The 18515-nt window shown below is 35.2% G+C and overlaps 1 protein-coding gene across 1 annotated transcript in view; it reads left to right on the plus strand.

Moving 5' to 3' along the window:
- Positions 1-206: 206 nt before the first annotated feature.
- The window catches only part of LOC150087657 (E3 ubiquitin-protein ligase COP1-like), a 191087-nt gene continuing 172778 nt past the window's right edge, over positions 207-18515 (plus strand). Inside the window, exon 1 of the mRNA XM_090369904.1 lies at positions 207-985. Within this exon, the coding sequence (XP_090226030.1) occupies positions 846-985 (140 nt within the window). The 5' untranslated portion in view covers positions 207-845. The remainder of the gene's footprint in view (positions 986-18515) is intronic.

Genomic DNA, 18515 nt, shown 5'->3' on the forward strand with positions numbered 1-18515 from the left:
TGCTAGTTTTCACCTCATGTAATGCACAACGCCTGAAGGCTGGCTATATTGTGGCTGGCCGCACACGGCCCGCGTGTTGGAGATCGAACCGGGGGGAAAAAATGGAACGTTATACTTTATTTAATTTTTCACCGATACTCTCCTGACCTCTAGTGGTAACTAATTTGCAGTGGATTATGGGATGAAAAACGCTTGTAATAGCAAGGTGGTCAATCGTTTGGTTTGAAATTTGTCGGGTGTTTGAACATATATTTCGTCATGAGGTGGAGGTTGAAGAACAATTTACACTGTGGTCGCATATGGGAAGAACATATTTGTCATTGTTTGCATGGGAGGTGGCCTGCGGAATAAATGTCACGTGTTAGAATCGTTAGTTTGTTTATGTGGGTGTTTGAGCACCTTTTGAGTTTTAGGCTTAGTGCGATTAAGGTGAAATTTTGTTCAGGTGTGTTACATAGATGTGCGCGAGTTTACCGTTGCGCGAAATGTGTAGGTATTTTAGTTTTTCTTTCGTTTCATAGCTTGTGTACATATACACAATTGCAAACAAAATGTCTAAAACCGTGTGCTCTTCAAGAGGAAAAAAGTATTTCACTTAATGTCTCAAAATGCATTTAATTCATAAGTATATAAGAGATGTTATGTATATGTATATAGAAGCCTATGATTATTAAATAATCGTAGGCCAAACTCTCCGACTGGGTTCAATAATATTTAGTGTTTTAGGTTGTGTGCACGTCGTATATAAATAAATATATAAATATATATATATATATATATGTATATGTATGTATGTATATATTTATATATATATACTATATACATATATGTTACTGTGACCGTCCATGGCATCCACAAACACCCCAAGACTGACGCATTCTAGTTCGGCATCGGAAGCAGTGAGACGATGGCGCAAAAGGCAACTACCGCCAGTGTTTAATGGAATTCCAAATACGTACGAAGATAAAAATTGTGATTTTTTGTGGTAAGTAGAATTATGCAAAATCGTAATAATGAATTATTTATAATTGTGTCCATATTCTTATATATATGTATATGGGCATTGTGGATGATTTTTTGTTTAGATTAGGACTGACAAAAGTGATCAGTTTATTTTCTTCCCTTAATGTTAGGCAGCACTGAAGACTTATTGTGGAATATCAGATGCACATGTACGGTTTTCAATTATTTAAAAAGTATATTGAATGAGGCAGACATCACAGCTAGGTTGTCAGGATTGCAGGTTTTATTATTATTATTTTTATGTGGCTTTGTATGTTTCACCTTAGATATATAAAACAGAACATGTTTATTTTAGGACATTACCATTCATTCAACACGTGTTCAATACCAAGAGATATTATCACTAGCCAGATAGTGCAAGGAAGCCTGAGGCTTATGCTGCACCAGTTAAAAAAAAAATTTCCTGAGTTACACTGTTGTTGTTGTTATTTGGTTTTTAGGAGCATTAGCAACTAAGGCCATATTGCTCCGGGGATATGCGGTGGTCATTCCCTGACCTTTCCGCATCCTCCGTATTTGGTGGTCACGGACTTGAACCCCAGTCTAATCAAGAAGCGTGTGCGACACACTGCCGTTCCTGCCCACCTGTCTATGGAGGCGCCCAAGTTACACACACAGAGAGAGAGAGAGAGAAAGGAACACACACACACAGAAGTAGAAGGGAATCATCAAGAAAGAGAAGAATGATGATATCCAGCCTCAGGACTCTGGGTGTGCCAAGCCCATACTCACCAGGTGTGAGTCTTTGGGGTTAATTCTGCAGTGAATATCCAAACTAGCTAGTACCAAATAAAATTTGAATAATTCTTTTCATCTAGAAGCACATTCTGTAATAGTATTAATTAAATTATATTTTTATAAAAAAGTTATTGTGTTGCAAATGGGGTTTTATTTTAATTGGATAAAGTTGTATCAGAAGCCTTTTCAACAAAAATTTTGCATTTCTCACTATTTGTATTTTGATTAAAGCAATAAGATCTTGTCACCAGTGGTATGCTCCGTATTTCCTGAGGTTTAAATGCCCTCTTTCTCATAATTGCCTCAATCAGTTGCAGTTACCACTTTTGGCCAGGTTGCTTGTATTGCACCAGTTATATATATTTCTTTTCTTTTATGAAATCCCAAACACAAAAGTTATTAGAACCCATAGTACTTACTGCTGTGTATTGGTTGTAGGTTGAAGACACAGAAGATACTTGTTGAACATCAGACCTGAATTTCAGTAGATTGGCATTTTCAGGAAATACATGTGATAGAAGGCTGTTCCAGAAAATAAAAGTAAATATATAAATAATATATTTCGAAAAAAAATAATATATATTTAGGAAAAGTTGTTTCTGGGACAGTGAATGGATGCTGACTAGTTGTGGTGTTTAAACTGGTTTGGAAAACAGTGAGGAATTACAGATGCCATTTGAGAAGAACAATTCCATGGAACTATCTACAGAAAAGGCATGCAGCAGAAACTGAATGTTTATAACACAGATTGAGCAGTCAGATTAATTAATGACTATGATGTGATTAATTAATCAGACTGCCCTCTTTTGAATGAAGTATAGAAGTTTGAGAGATGTTTTGAGGGGCACCACCCCAGATGTGGGAACAATATTTCATATTGGGATGGATTTGAGATTTGCAGGGTTAGCAGCTGCTTAGAAGAAAAGTAGTGCTGAGAGTGAAGAGGGTGCAATATTTGTGATTTGCTTATCCCCGGACAGAAAGAGAGAGAGAATAGAAGTTAAGGTAATTCCGATTAGAGTAGTGTGATTTTTTTTTCTAGAAATCTGAGTGTCATCGACACTGATCAAAGGAGCAGTAGACTTGCTTTGTGAGAAATAAGATAGGGCTAAATTTTAAAGGGATTAAGTTAACCAACTTCATGCCATTGGAGAATAACCTGGAGATAAGCACATAAGGGCTTAGTGGAGGATATTCAAGAAGATGAATGAAGCTTTTTGTGCAGGACATGTTTCTCAAATTAGAAGGTGAAATGGAGTGTGCCGTCATCAGCAAAACCGTGGATAGGATTAAGGTTAAAGAGCCCTCGGACTCCAGTTTCATGATAGTATATAAAATTACTGTTTGCTCCGGAGAAACAAACAAATAAGCGTAGGTAGAATGCTTTAATAAGATTAAGCAAAGCAAAAACAAACAAAATTTGTTTGTTTTTGCTTTGCTTTACCTTATTAAAGCATTCTATCTATGCTTATTTGTTTCTGTTTCTCTGGAGTAAACAGTAATTTTATATACTGGATAGTCAGTGAAAAGAAGGTTATTAATATACAAGAGTGAAAGAAAGAACTGAACCTTGGGGAACACCACCATTAGTGTTGACGTTTGAAGACTGCTATCTACCATTACTTTCAGTGAGCACTCAGAGAGAAAACTGGATACCAGTTGCAAAAAGAGTTGGCAATCCTTAAGGTTATTATTATTAGCCATATGGTGCAAGGAAGCCTGAAGCTTATGCTGCACCAGCCAAAAAAATTCAAGTTACCCTGAGAGAGAGAGGGGGGGGGGAATCATCGGTATCACATATTACAGTTTTACCTCCCAATACTGTGCGATAAAACTGCCTCAAAATGCAGTTATGGAGTGCTTGTTTAGAAGACCTTTTTTGCCAGACATGATGTTTCTAAGACTTTTGATCAAGAGCAACTGTTTGAATTATATATATCTATAACCTTTTTTAATTTTTAGTTATTTCACTTATTGTGTGTGTTTTTTTTTTTTTTCTGTGGTTTGTTTCAATTTTTAAATTTGTAGTATCTCATATTATTTTGCTTTGGTGATTTCAGTGGATGCCAGTCTAATTTGTTTATTTAATGGGTCGTATTTCCATATTAGTTTTCTATACAGGGTGTCCCAAAAGTCACTGCGTATTTTGATGAAATCTGGTGAATTTGAGATAAATAATTTAATAGCATGATTACAAGTTTATTTTTATACAATATCCAAGTTTGAAACAGAAAAAAAAAACATGATTACATTATTGCTTTCCACATGTTTCAAATCACTCAGCCGCATTGCAGAACACATCTGCAAGCATTTCAGGGGTAATTTCCTGTACTGCCTCCCGAATGCATTTTCTAAGATCAGATAAATCTTTACTCTTCTAGCGATAAACCTTTGATTTCATGAAACCCCAAGCAAAAAAAATCCGGAGAATGCACTGCCCAAGGTCTAGGTCCTCCATGCCCAATCCACCGATTCAGAAAGTGCCTGTTTAGGTATTCCTGGACATTTCAAGTGTAATGACATGGTGCCCTATCCTGCTGAAACACTACACTGTTGGGGTTCAATAAACACTTCTTGAAACACTCAAGAAGTTGGGGTTCAAGAAACTGCTGAAACGTATCAAGGTACACAGTTCCTGTGACTGTTGCTTCTGCCAGAGCCGTGCCGAGCTGTTTTAAAGCCTAGGCAAGAATGAAAAATTGTGCCCACCCCTCAAATATTAAAAAAAAATTAATTAAAAAAAATGACTTATTTAAAATACATTTCTGATACACTTTTTAATAAATATAAAAGGATGACAAAAAAATAAAATAAAAGTTGTTTAGTGATTTTTATTGTCATTAGCAGTATTTATTATAAATATATTAACAGATTTATTTATGCATCATTCATTTCAAAAATATCACAAATTAAAATAATTTTAATTATAAATAAACAATATTTCTTTGATAAATTAACAATAATATATTACAGACAGACACACTGCTTTTATATGTATAGATTACAATTTTATTTTGTGAGCTTTGTGACGAAAAGTTATCAATAATTTTGTCGAAATTTATTTGATTATATATGAACCTCTCAATTGATAAAATGGCCATATCAGATAATTTTTCTTGGCTTAATGTTAACCGTAAATAGTTTTTAATGAATTTCAGCTTGCTGATACCTCTTTCACATGATGCAACCATCACTGGACTCGTTAAATATCTTCTTAATGCCACTTCCAGATTGGAAAACGATTCTAACAGTTCATATTCATTTAATTTTTCAAATAATTCATATAATTTTCAACATTGTCAAGATTTTCATCTTGCAAAAGCAAGATCATAAATGGATTGGAATAAAACATAAAATTGTAAATGTTGGCAATTATTTAATCTTTCTTTTGGCACCCCTTTCAGCTTTTAACCTGAGGCAAGAGCCTCGATCGCTTCACTCTCGGCACGGCTCTGGCTTCTACAAAACAGTAAGGTCCATAAATTTTTGACTTTGTCATTCCAAGCCACACATTTACTGTAAGGGCGTCTCTTTGCCATTCTGTGAACTCAGATGGTTTTCTGGGAAGCCCAGATACAAAAAGTGTGGCGATTGATTTTAACACAGGTATGAAAAGTCACCTCATCACTGAATAAGATGTGGCCAATTAAACTGTTATTTTGGATTTGATCAACAAGTTCTGCACACACTGCTGCTTGATGTGGAAAAGTTCTTCCTGTAGGTCATGTGTAGGGCTTTTTCATCAGTGTCGAACACAAAATCTGTATCTGATGTCTTGGATATGTTCAGCCTTCAAGATCCCTACTCAACTGATAAATTGGCTAACTGGGCTAGCCGGGTGGGTAAAGTACCTGCCTGGCAACCCAAAGGTTGCAGGTTTGAATCCCACTTTTGGCTTGGATCAGAGTAGTGCAAAAACTTTGGGAGGCCCATTATGGCCACAGAAGCCGATGCGCCAACCACTAACAAAAAAAAACTGATAAATTTTGGTCCTTTTCGAATGTTTCTCGAACTGATTCAATGCTTTCATGTGCTGTCCTTGGTCATCCACATCTCTCTCCTTGGCCGTGGCAAAACATTTTTTGGAGAAGCAACATTAAATCTCCCCGGAGGATGCTGTCATCACGGATCATGCCCAGGGGTTCTGGGACCGTAAATGGCTTGAGAGTTTACATATTGGGGCAGCTAGCAATTCCATTAATAGAGACAAGGGTGTATGCTTCCATCCCCTCTTTGAAACCGTGGTGTTTGGATGAGATGAACGGTTTCAGCTAGCGTGCTCCCGAGCCATTTCTGGTGCCGGTGCATAAATGGGAAATTCCGGCCTTACTCTTGAGGAACCATATGACGAGTGCCGTGGATCTGCTATTTAAGGATGTGCCACACAGCAGAAATATGCTGTTGAGAAAGGAGATCGCTATCTCCGAAAGCTACAGTTGTTACGGTATTTTATTAATTGTTTTTTATCGCTTTTATCATCATATTTTATATTTTTATATTTTATTGTAAATTAAATCACATCAGTTTTAGACTACTATATATTTCATTTAATTTCATTTTATACGCTCGTATTTTATTTTATTTAAAATAAAGTGTTTTAGTTGCAGGATTGGAATTTGTTTATTTGAATACCGGCTGGTGTAAAGTCTAATTGTTCAATATGAATTATCCCAGCCTTGTAGGCCGATTTAGAGATATTCTACCTCTGTCCTTCCTCAATTTCAATTTATGCCCCCTTAGGTTTGTAATCTGAACAAGTGGAAGAATCCCATCAGAATTCAGCGTGCTCAACCCATTCAAGGCCTTATACACCTCAATCAGATCACCTCGCAGGTGTCTAGTCTCCAGCTGCTGCAATTTGCAGAACTTAAGCCTCTCCTGGTAAGAGGATCCCTTCATTCCCCTCACCAATCTTGTTGCCCTTCTCTGTAGATTTGCTCAAGCAAATCTACATCCTTCCTAAAATGAGGCCTCCAGACATGCAGACAGTACTCAAGGCGTGGCCTGACTGTTGCCTTATACAGAGGGACAATCACCTCCTTTTCCATGCTAACAAAATTCCTGTATATCATTGACAACACCCCATGACCTTCCCTGGCAGCCTGTCTACATTGCTCAGAAAACTTCATATCTGACTGCATAATTACTCCCAGGTCTTTTTCATTTTCTATCTCCTTAAGCGTAGTACCACACAGTTGGTATATTTCTCTGGGGTTACTTCTACCCATATGCAGTACTTTGCATTTTTCAATGTTAAATTTCAGTTGCCACTTCTCAGCCCTTCTGCCCAAATTTTCTAGATCCTGTTGCAGTAACACACTGCCATTACTGTCACTAACAATCCTTCCAACCTTTGTATTATCTCCAAACTTTGATACTAAGCCTGATATACCTTCATCAATATCATTGATAAATATACAAAACAAAAGTGGACCCAACACCGAACCCTGTGGGACTCCACTAATAACATTAGTCCACGAAGAGCAGCACCCATTGATTATCACCCTCTGTCTTCTCCCACTCAACCATCCTTTTATCCATTGTAGCAACTTACCCTTAATACCATTCTGCTCCAATTTGTACAGTAGTCTTCCATGCGCAACAGTGTCAAAAGCTTTCCTGAAATCCAAGTATATGATATCAAAATTAATGTTTGCATCCAGTTCCTTTGTAACCACATCATAATAACCAATCAAATTTGTCAGACTTTCCCTTAACAAATCCGTGCTGTGTCTGAATTATTGCTGCAGTCTTGTCTAGATGATCCTGCAATGCATCTTTAACCAGTGACTCCATTATTTTACCCGGAACAGAAGTTAAACTAACTGGTCTGTAATTACTCGTCACCCTTCGATCCCTCTTTGTGAATTGGGGACACATTTGCACATCTCCAGTCCATGGGGACCTTCCCCGAGTCCAAGGATGCTCTCATAATTATGGCTAAGGGTTTGCTTACTTCCTTTGCCGCCTCCTTTAATATAACTGGATAGATCCCATCCACCCCAGGTGCCTTTCTTATGTTTAACTTCAACAATTTCTCCTCCACTTTGTTCTCAGTTATTACAAAATCATTAAGCACCCTGTTATAATTTGATAACCTTGTGGCATTTTCAAACCTTAATAACTCCTCATGTGTGAATGTAGATGCAAAATATTCATTCAGTTTGTTTGCTATCTGAGCAGGATCATCAACAGTCGAACCATCGATATCAAGTGGACCAATCAGATTCATTCCCTTCCTTTTAGAGTTTATATTAGTAAAGAACTTGCTGTTTTTTTTAGCATCCTTTGCCAAAGATTTCTCGTAATCTGCCTTCGCCTGCCTAACCTCCTTTGTGACTTGATTACAGACTAGCTTATATATATATATATCATAGGCTTCTGTGTCGCCTGATAATTTATATGCATACCATGCATTTTTCTTCTCTGCCACCAGTCTCATTAGTTCATTTGACAACCATTTAGGTCTAAACCTTGAACAACATTTCTTAATAGGTATGAAATGTTTAGTAGCTTCCACTATTAATTCCTTGAATGCTTCCCACTTAGAATTTGCTGTTGGTAACATCATCAGTTGGTCCCATTGTACAGAATTTAAAAACTGTCTGAGACCACTATAGTCACCTTTACGGAAGCAAAAACCCCTTCCTGATGGTAATTATATCTTTAAGTAAATCCCACATCAGTGCACTGTGATCACTGCCACATAATGGTTCCTTTATCTGCAAATTCTTAATACACAAATGATCACTGCTGATAACCAGATCAAGAGTATTACCCTCTCTGGTTGCCTCTCGAACATGCTGCTGCAGAAAACAATCATCCAACAAATCCACAAAAAAAACTTACTAGTGTGCAAGTGACCAACCCATAAGTTCCAGTCTATATCTGGGAAGTTAAAATCCCCCATTATAAGACATTCTGATTTACTAGCCCACTCTATTTCTCTGTACAATTGTTCATTGTACTCATTCGAGTCATTAGGCCTATAACACACTCCTACTCTCAATTTTGATCCCGAATGCCTATGTAAAACCAAACTGACTCAGCAGTGCACTTTCATCAACTGCATCCAGTTGATGAAATCAACTGGATCCACTTGATCCAGTTTCATCAACTGGATGCAGTTCTTTTGATTTTTTTTTTTTTTTCTTAATTAACAGCATAACACCTCCTCCCTTCCTATCCTTTCTGTACACATTGTACTCTCCAAATTCCAGTTCTGCATTCCTTATATCTGTGTGACACCACGTCTCTGCTATCCCAACATTATCCGCCTTTGATGTTTATCTGAAGTAAGGATGAATTCAGTAGCTAGTTTATTGAACTAGCAAAGTCTTTTTAATGTATTCCACAAATTCAAAATTATTGAGTTTCATACTTGAATGTATAAACTGTTAAATGTTAAAATAGGGAATTTACAAGAATCTTTATTTTACAAGGGAATGTAAACCATGCAAATAGTTGTGTAACAGTGACATAAAAGGCATGTGTTCAGAATGGTTTTGAAGAGAGTTGGTGGAATTACAGATGCGAATTTAGAATAACTGTGCCCATTCAGAAGAACAGCGTCCATTCATCATATTGCTTTCTCCTCTTTGTTATTTGGAGGGAATCTGTGGAAAATGTGGTGTAAATCACTTAATAATCATATTAAAAAAAATACTAGACTCTGGTACCTTTTATAAAAACTGATTTGCATCCACTACGTTTTTTCGCAATCTAAAATATCAGCAAAGTTAGATAGTGAGTTTAGGTTTATTACAGTATATAAACATAATGGATATATATTTAGATAAGAAATGCAATGAACCAGGAAAGGCTTTTAAGTCAGCTATGCTTTCCTGTAGGAGGAGAATTACTTTTGGATATATAAGTAATAATCGAATGGATGGGTAAAATGGGAAGGTGTTTTTTTTTTTTTTTTCGCTGATGCTGTATAAGCTTGCTTTCTTGCATCATATGCCTCTACTAATGCTAATATACCAAATTTTAATAAGTAAGTTATTTTCAAATTGACAATAAACTTCGCAAAAAAAATTTTTTTGTTTAAGGTTTCAACAGAAATATGTTTTATTTTTCATTGCGTGTTATTACATAATTCACAAAAAATAAAGTTTCAAATCAAATGCAAGTTTCAGCCACTCCTTTCTTACGAGCTACCACTGGTTAGTTGGTTGAAATGGTTTCATACCTTACTGATATGAAAAGTAATTGCTGTTGCCTTTCATTGTGACATTGGAAAGTACTTTGATTTTTTAAATGTGCTCATAATGTTTTTATATATATCTGTGTACTTATGTTTTTTGTCTTATACTTTTATCACTCCTTTGGAATAAAAGGTATATTTTTTTTATTTAGATATATTATTCTTTTGCCTTGCCACTCCTTTATGATGAAATGCAACAGGAAAGAATCAAGAGGAATAAGGAATAGATAACCTATTTGTATTATATATATATATATATACAAATTAGAAAAAGAATCATAAATTATGTTTTTGAAAATATGCTTATGCAATAGACTTGATTATCTGGGGTCTCTATGGCCCATGGAAATCAAAGTCAGTTTTAATTTGGATAAGGCACCTCCATAGCCAGGTGGGAAGGAGCAGCAGTGCGTAGCACACGCTTCTTGATTAGACCAGGGCTCGAGCCCGTCACCACCAAATACCGAGGATGCGGAAAGGTCAGGGAATAACCACCGCATATCCTGGAGCAATATGGCCTTAGTTGCTAATGCTCCTAAAAACCAAATAACAAACAAACAAACAACAAACAATTTGGATAATGAAAAGAAATAAATGCCACAGGTTATGTTTGTTTACGTTTCTTGTGATGTTCAGTTTCTTTTATTTTATTATTTTTGTGAGTATATAGGTTGTTGAAATGGCAAAGATTGCTCTTTCTATTAGACAAAAATTTTACTCATTGATAACATGAAAATTTCTGCTCAAGTGTCAACATTCTCTACTACTGTACTTTCTTTACTACTTGACCATATGGAACAAGGACATGCTGTTCTTTCTTCACAAGATGATTTCAAAATATTTTATTGAAATTTATATAGCACTCAAAATGTAACACTTAACAGAAAAATTCAAAACTTCATTGTTTTTCCTTTTTCAAAAATTATATATTAAATTTTATGTAATCTTCTCATATTATAGTATACTTTTTTATAAATATGAACACAATTATGTGTATAGTTAATTTTTGTCACATTTGTGACAAAAAAAATTAAAAATGAAATGAAAAAAATTTTTCATTTTGAAGATTATTCACAGAAATTTATTTCTCAACCATCCTGGATGATTAGGAACTCTACCATATATAAACAGTGAAAGAAAACATGAATATACAGATCTGTATTTGATCAAGCAGGTTATGTGATAATTTCTTTGAATGGCATGGTGTGTAGGTTGATTTAATTTTAAGTAGTTAAGAAACTAAGCACTTCCTCTTTCCAGGATTTTTCAGGCAAATTTTATTTCTTTAGTATTTGTTTAAAATGGGAATAAAAAGAATTGAGATGTCTCCTAAGTCAGCTTTTTCTGTTTCCTTAGTTCAAAAGGATTTTCAGGCTTGTTAACCCATGCAAACCTAAAATTAAACCAAATACAAAGTATGTTGATTGTGTTGAGGAAATCTGGTCAAACATGAAAAAATAAATTCTGGGAGCTGCTGAAGAAAGTCTTGGCTATAAACCTATAAAAAATAAAAACTGGCTAAGAACTTGGAATGAAGAATTGAAACAAACAATCAACGAGAAAAAAAAAATACCTATAAACTGTTTCTACAAACTAAAGACCTACATCTACACATAAAATATAAAAAGCTTAGAGCAGAAGTCAGAAAACCAACCAGAAGAATCTAACGAGATGACTGGGATAAATTTGTTAAATCTTTAGAACGTGATATCACGGGCCCACAGAGAAGAGGTTTTAAAATTTTTAAGAAATTACAACTAGACAAAAATGATCAAATAAAAACCAACTCCATCTCCCAAGCAGAATGGAAGCAACACTATTCCAAACTATGGTATAACCCAGGCACTAGGGAATTGGAAGATGAATCTGTGGTAACCAAAGATGAAGAAAATATAACAATGGAAGAACTAGAGTTAATATTACAAAAATTAAAAAACCGAAAAAGCCTAGGCATAGACAATTTGAATGTAGAACTATTTAAGTATGGGGGCATCTAACTGAAAAACACACTACTAAAATTATTTAACATCATATGGCATAAGCAACAGATACCCAAAGATTGGGAAACAGAAATAGTAATCAATTTACACAAAAAATGCTCCAGAAATAACCCTAACAACTACAGAGGGATAACACTGCTGTCAACTGCTGCAAAGCTATATTCTAATATACCAAAGAATAAACTTAATAAATAAGTGAACAATTCTTAGAAGAAGACCAATGTGGATTCAGAAAAGGGAGAAGCACAATAGATACCAATTTCTCACTACAACAAATTTTGGAGAAAAGAAGAGAATTCAATCTATCAACATTTCTGCTCTTTATTGATTATGAAAAAGCATATGACAGTGTAAACCGGGAAAAACTTTCAGATTCTACGTGAAGAAAGTATCCCAACCCAACTCCGGAAAGCAATGCAAAGCCTATATAAAAACTCAAAAGTCTGTATAAAATATTCTAATGGCCAACTATCAGACCCAATTAACACCAATAAAGGAGTCAAACAAAGATGTGGACTATCACCAAATTTATTTAATATCTACATCAATAAAATTCTTAAAGAATGGAAACAAACAATTAACAACAGAATACGGTTGAACAACAGGAATAAAATCCAAACTATATTATATGCTGATGATCAAGTTATAATTGCAAAATCCGAAGATGAACTACAGATAGCAGCAAATGAACTTAATAAAATAGGTAAAAAGTACAAGATGAAAATCTCCACCTCAAAAACAAAATCAATGGGATTATGTGGAAAAAACATACAAAGAGTCAAAATTGTTATTGATGATAAAATAATAGAACAAATATCTGACTTCACCTATTTGGGAAATTTAATATCAAATGAAGGGAAAGACATCTACACTAAACTACAAAAATATAATAAAATGAATGGAATGATTAAACGCAGCTTCGGAAAACAAATGACAACTGAAACAAAATTACGACTGCACAACATCACTTCAAAACCAGCCCTCTTCTACAGCTGTGAGACTTGTGTCATAAATAAGAAAGATGCACACAAACTAGAAGCAGCCCAAATGAGATTTTTAAGACCATTATTAGGCTTTACAAGACTAGTCCACCAAAGAAATTTAGATATCTGCGAGAAATTAAAAGTAGATAACATAGTAAATGACATAAAATGGTATCAGGAAAAATGGATCAGCCACATAGAAAGAATGAACCCAGACCGGATATCTCAAAATTAACCTTTAATTATAAACCTACAGGCAAGAGAGATGTTGTTTGACCAAGACAACAATGGCGAGATCAAGACCATCTCCAAGAGCTACAACGGAACAGGTCTTAAAAGACCTAAGCCGGACCAAGTTCATGACGATGATGACGACAAAGTATGTGGAGATCAGGAAATCTTGTGAATTAATGTCCTTAAACTTATGGGAGTGAAGGTATCCACCAAAAACTCCCTTGGTGGATAGCTGTGCTCTCATAAGTTTCTCACTACTTACATATAATAAATTTTATGTTATACCTTTGACACATTATAAGCAGGTTTTTGTTGTTTTTGAGTTCAGCATTGATTCATAAACTAAAATTTTCTTATTCTTCCTTGACACTGGGCAGCCAAAATCCTACCATAAGCATATAGGCTGCTAGCCGCCTTTCCTACTTAAATGACTAATACATTCTAGAGCATTTGTATGATTTCACATTGTGTTTACACATGTTGTTAAACCTTTTAATTTGTTTCAAATTAAATTGAATTACTGTCACATATGCCATTTTATTACATTTATAGAGACACCCTGAAATGATTATTTTATTTGATTATACGATTATTTTAATGATAATTTCTTAAACCTTTTTTTTTTTTTTTTTTTGAAAGGTTGAGTTGTAATCTTACCAGAATGTTTTTCCTCAAGACAAGATACACATTTGCAAGCTATCTGTAACTGAATTGGCACGCTATCTGTAACTTACAATATTTTTATAGAAAAAGTTCTCCCCACTCCACAGTTTCTGTAATAAATCGTTTGGAATTCTTCATTGAAAGAATCAAAATAAATCTTATAGAGCCAAGAGTTTTGGCACATCTACTGACTGATTAAATAGTCATTTAAGCCCAATTATAGAGGCGCCTCCGTGGGCAGGAGCAGCAGTGCTTAGCACATGCTTCTTGATTAGACCGGGGTTCGAGCCCATGCCCACCAAATACGGAGGATGCGGAAAGGTCAAGAAATGACCACCACATACCCCCGGAGCAATATGGCTTTAGTTGCTAATGCTCCTAAAAAAAAAAAAAAAAAAAAAAACCAAATAGCCCAATTTTTAATTATTTTGAAGGGGGATAACTTAAACATATTTAATTATATTTATTTTATAGCCACACCTTATAACTTTATCACACATTATTCCATATGTTTCTTCCAAGCACAGAAACATTTCTGGAAGTCATCTTCTGTAAGCTCTTTTAACACTTTGTTTTGTTTTTTTTTTTTTTTTTTTCAGAATGTCTTCAGTGGACTGAATCTGTGGTCCCTTAAGTATAATTTTCAGTTTAGGGTAGACAAAAAGTCACACGGGGTTGTGTCTGTTGCATGTTCACACACAGGGAGTTGTTTTTTGGCCAGAAACTGACAAACAGAGAGCATTTTTTTTTTTTTTTTTTTTTTGTTAGTTGTTGACGCATCGGCTTTTGTGGCCATAATGCACCTCCCAAAGTTTTTGCATTTTACTCTGATCCAAGTCCAAGGCGGGATTTGGACCCGCGACCTTTGGGTTGCCAGGCAGGCACTTTATCCACCTGGCTAGCCCGTTCGGCCAGAGAGCATGTTGTGCGATGGAGCTTCCAATCATCTTTTCACAATTAGGTCTGTTAATTTTTTTCGCACATCTTTGTCAGAACTTCAGTGTAGTATGTTTGATTGACAGTCTGATTTGGTGGGATGTATTTAGCCATAATAATTCCTTTAATAATGAAGAAAACAAGATGCATGACTTTCATTTTCAATTTTGACATCCTTGGAATTTTCGTCTGTGGGATTTTTTTGTCTTCCATTGCTTCTTCTTCTAGTCACATAGCTCCCCGAGGAGCTGTTGTGGCCACCAACAAATTCCTCCAACTGCATTGATCGTGTGGAAGAGTGGAAAACATGCACGTTGAAAGTTGTGCAGATAAGTGAGCCAAGAAGAGAAAGACGAGCAGCATTGCAAAGTGACATGCTCAGAAGTTCACTGATCCCATCCTTCCACCTAATTGCAGGTCTTCCTCTGCACCTCTTCCCCTCGGTTTTTCCTTCCATTATATTCTTCAACAGAAAGTTTTCCCTTCTTACTATATGACCAAAAAACTTGAGTTTTCTTTTGTTGATGCTACGAAGAAGAATTTTAGGCCTGCCAATTTTATTCAATACCCAATCAATTGTTCTTCAATCCACGTAAGAAATACACAGTATTCTCCTGTAACACCACATTTTAAATGCCTCAATTTTCTTCCTGTCAACTCTTTTCAGATTCCATCCTTCACATCCATAAGTGGCAACTGGAAAAATTAACGAATCAATGATCCTCAGTTTTGTCTTTAGGGGCAGATCTTGGTCTCTCCATAATTTTGTCAGATCAGTGACCAGCGTTTTAGCAATTGCCTGTCGTCTCTTTACATCGTTTGAGCAGTCACTATTTTTATTTATTCTTGACCCTAAGTAATCAAATTCATCAACTTCTTCAATATCTTGCCCATTAACCTTCACTTTAGTGGAATTGAGACTATCACCAACCACCATAATTTTAGTTTTACACACATTCAGAAACAATCCGTTTTTCTTACTTGCTTCACATACTGTCCTCAGAGTTTCTTTAAGATAATCCTTAGAATTACAAATTAGCACAGTCTTCCATTGCATTGATTGTCTTTTAGTTTCTGGGTCATACTGGAACAGCTAACTTTTGTTGCAAATAATAATAGTACAAGCACTCCCTGACCTACGTAATACTCGACTTCCATAAATTCGACTTTACGTAAGTTTTTGCTGGCTGGTGTAAACTTAAAAAAAAAAAAATTGTGGAAATGTATTTTGCATCCTGCAGTAATAAATGGAAGTATTGTGAACCCAATAACGCATTGTGTTTTTTTTTTTTTTTTTTTTTGTAATTTGTTCCAAGACTTCTGAAGTTGGAATTTTCTCTATATAACGAAGCTATTTAACCCTCTAAAAGGTCATTTTAATGGAGCACTACCCTTTCATCGTTATCATATGTTTCGTTGTAAGAATTAATTTTGAATGCTTTTGTTGATATTTTTCTAAAGAACATTTCTGGAGGTATTGTGAAAACATCGCAATGCGAACCCAATAACGTTTTTTGTAATTCGTTCCAAGGCTTCTGAAGTTGAAATTTTCTCTATATAACGAAGCTATTTAACTCTCTAAAAGGTCATTTTAATGGAGCTACCCTTTCATCGTTATCATGTTTTTGTAAGAATTAATTTTGAATGCTTTTGTTGATACTTTTCTAAAGAACATTTCTGGAGGTCATGACCATAAAACATTTTGCACTTTCCAGTTTATTGGGCTTTTCTGTTAGTGCAGTCTATTATAAACAGGTAGTAAACTTGATCTTATTGCATTTGCAATAATCCTGATAACTGGAATTCTGTGAGTATTATGGTGAAATGAGTCCCTTTCACTGAAATCTTCAATCATGTAAAAAACATAAATAAATTTTCAGAATCTTCTCTCCATTCCTATTTATTTATTACAATGATGAAGGGAAAGTGACCAACGGAAAGTGCAAATGGTGGGGCAGTGCTAGGATACAAAACAAAATTGATTTAGAAACGAAGGTGGAAATGATTAAGAAGTACGAAGCAGGACAAAATTTGTCATCTATTGCACAGGAATTATGTCTCGCTGCTTCAGCAGTGAATACCATTTTAAAGGACTGTGCATATAAAAGAACATGTTAAAGGATCAATGCATTTAAGATCAACTGTGATCAACATCAAAGATGGAACAGCTATTAATAGCATGGATGGAAAATCAGCTTCAGATGTGAGTGCCCCCGAGTCTAATGGCCATTCAAGCAAAAGCAACAAGTATTTATGAAGATATTAAAGATAAGTTTGGTGAACCCAAAGTCAAGTTCGTGGCATGCAACTGGTGGTTTAATTGCGTGAGGTTTCCACAATGTCAAAGTATGCAGTGAAGTTGCCAGTGCCGATTCTGCAGCAGCAGAGAAATTTTGTGATGTGCTGGAAAAAATCCCTTCTTAATTTCCACAGCCCTCAACCTCTGCAGCGGCGTACTTATCAGCTGGAGACTGATTCTGGCAACGATGCTCAAAAGGTAAAACTTGCTGATGTTATGCATGTCCGCTCCCTTTTTTTGTAATTTTATAATTTTGAAATTTTTGTACTTGCACAGTTTTGTAATTTTACCTACGCATGAGATAAAAAAAATAAAATAAAAATTAATTCTATTTACATGTTTGTCAGACATTTCTTTTTTGCTTCAGTCAAATTCAGTGCGAATAGTTGCATGTGCTGTATAAACAGTTAGGGAAATTCCGACTTACATAAAACTCGACTTACGTAGAGTTCTGCGGAACGCAACCCTTACATAAGTCTGGGAGTGCCTGTATTTAGAAAGTCTGGATATACAATTTTTATCAAACATCACAAACTTGGAGTCTTCTCATTCTTTGATCTTCATTCAAAATTTTTAATGCCTAAATTTTCATTTAAAATATATCTATCTGTTTGTCCATATTGAGTTGTGATTCATCCATCCTAATGCTTAAATGATAATCATATTGATCAGTGTTCATATTTGGGCCACATTTTCATCAATTTTCATGGCCAGACAGCCTGGTCATTTTATTGTCTTCCACATTCTCTCCTCCTCCTCCTTCAAAAAATCTTTTATGCCATTCAACCGCATGAGCCCTTGACATAGTATTTTCTCCATAAACTTATTGTAACTGATAACTTTCAGTAGGCGTTTTCTTTAGTTTTGTTAAAAATTTGAGGTTGATTCTTTTGTCTGTCACTTTTTCCAGCAAACTGCAGAAATACAAGATTAGTAAAAATCTCACTGCAAAGCAAATGAGCATATTGTAACATGACTTGGTAGACAACTAGGGAAAAGTTCAAGGTTAAGTGCTGTGCCTTTGTTTTCCAGGTGTTGCTTGGCTTGTAGTGGCTGCATGTGCAGTCTCATTACTTAATAGCGACACCTTGTATTACCTTTGAAACATTGAGAATTGATATATCCAGTATTACAGAAGATATTGCTATAATATAGAAATATGCCGACAGCCTGATGTAAAGTCACTTCAGGTAGAAGAATTCAGTTTTCCCTGTGAGTTATTTTGGATTTTTTAAACTTCACAATGTGCAAATCATCCTGTAAAAGCACATTTGTACATTTTACATTGCATTTATAGCATGCACTTATTTGAAGATGGCACCAAGGCTTATTTGAAAGTGTCCACTTGCATCTCATTCACTAACTTGGAACTACTCAACTTATAACTTCTAATTTTAATGTATAACTAGTAAAATTCAGTAGAATAGAAT

The sequence above is a fragment of the Mastigoproctus giganteus genome, chromosome 3, assembly GCF_048544385.1.
Source record: "Mastigoproctus giganteus isolate SK-2022 chromosome 3, ASM4854438v1, whole genome shotgun sequence".
NCBI classification, from domain to species: Eukaryota; Metazoa; Arthropoda; class Arachnida; order Uropygi; family Thelyphonidae; genus Mastigoproctus; species Mastigoproctus giganteus.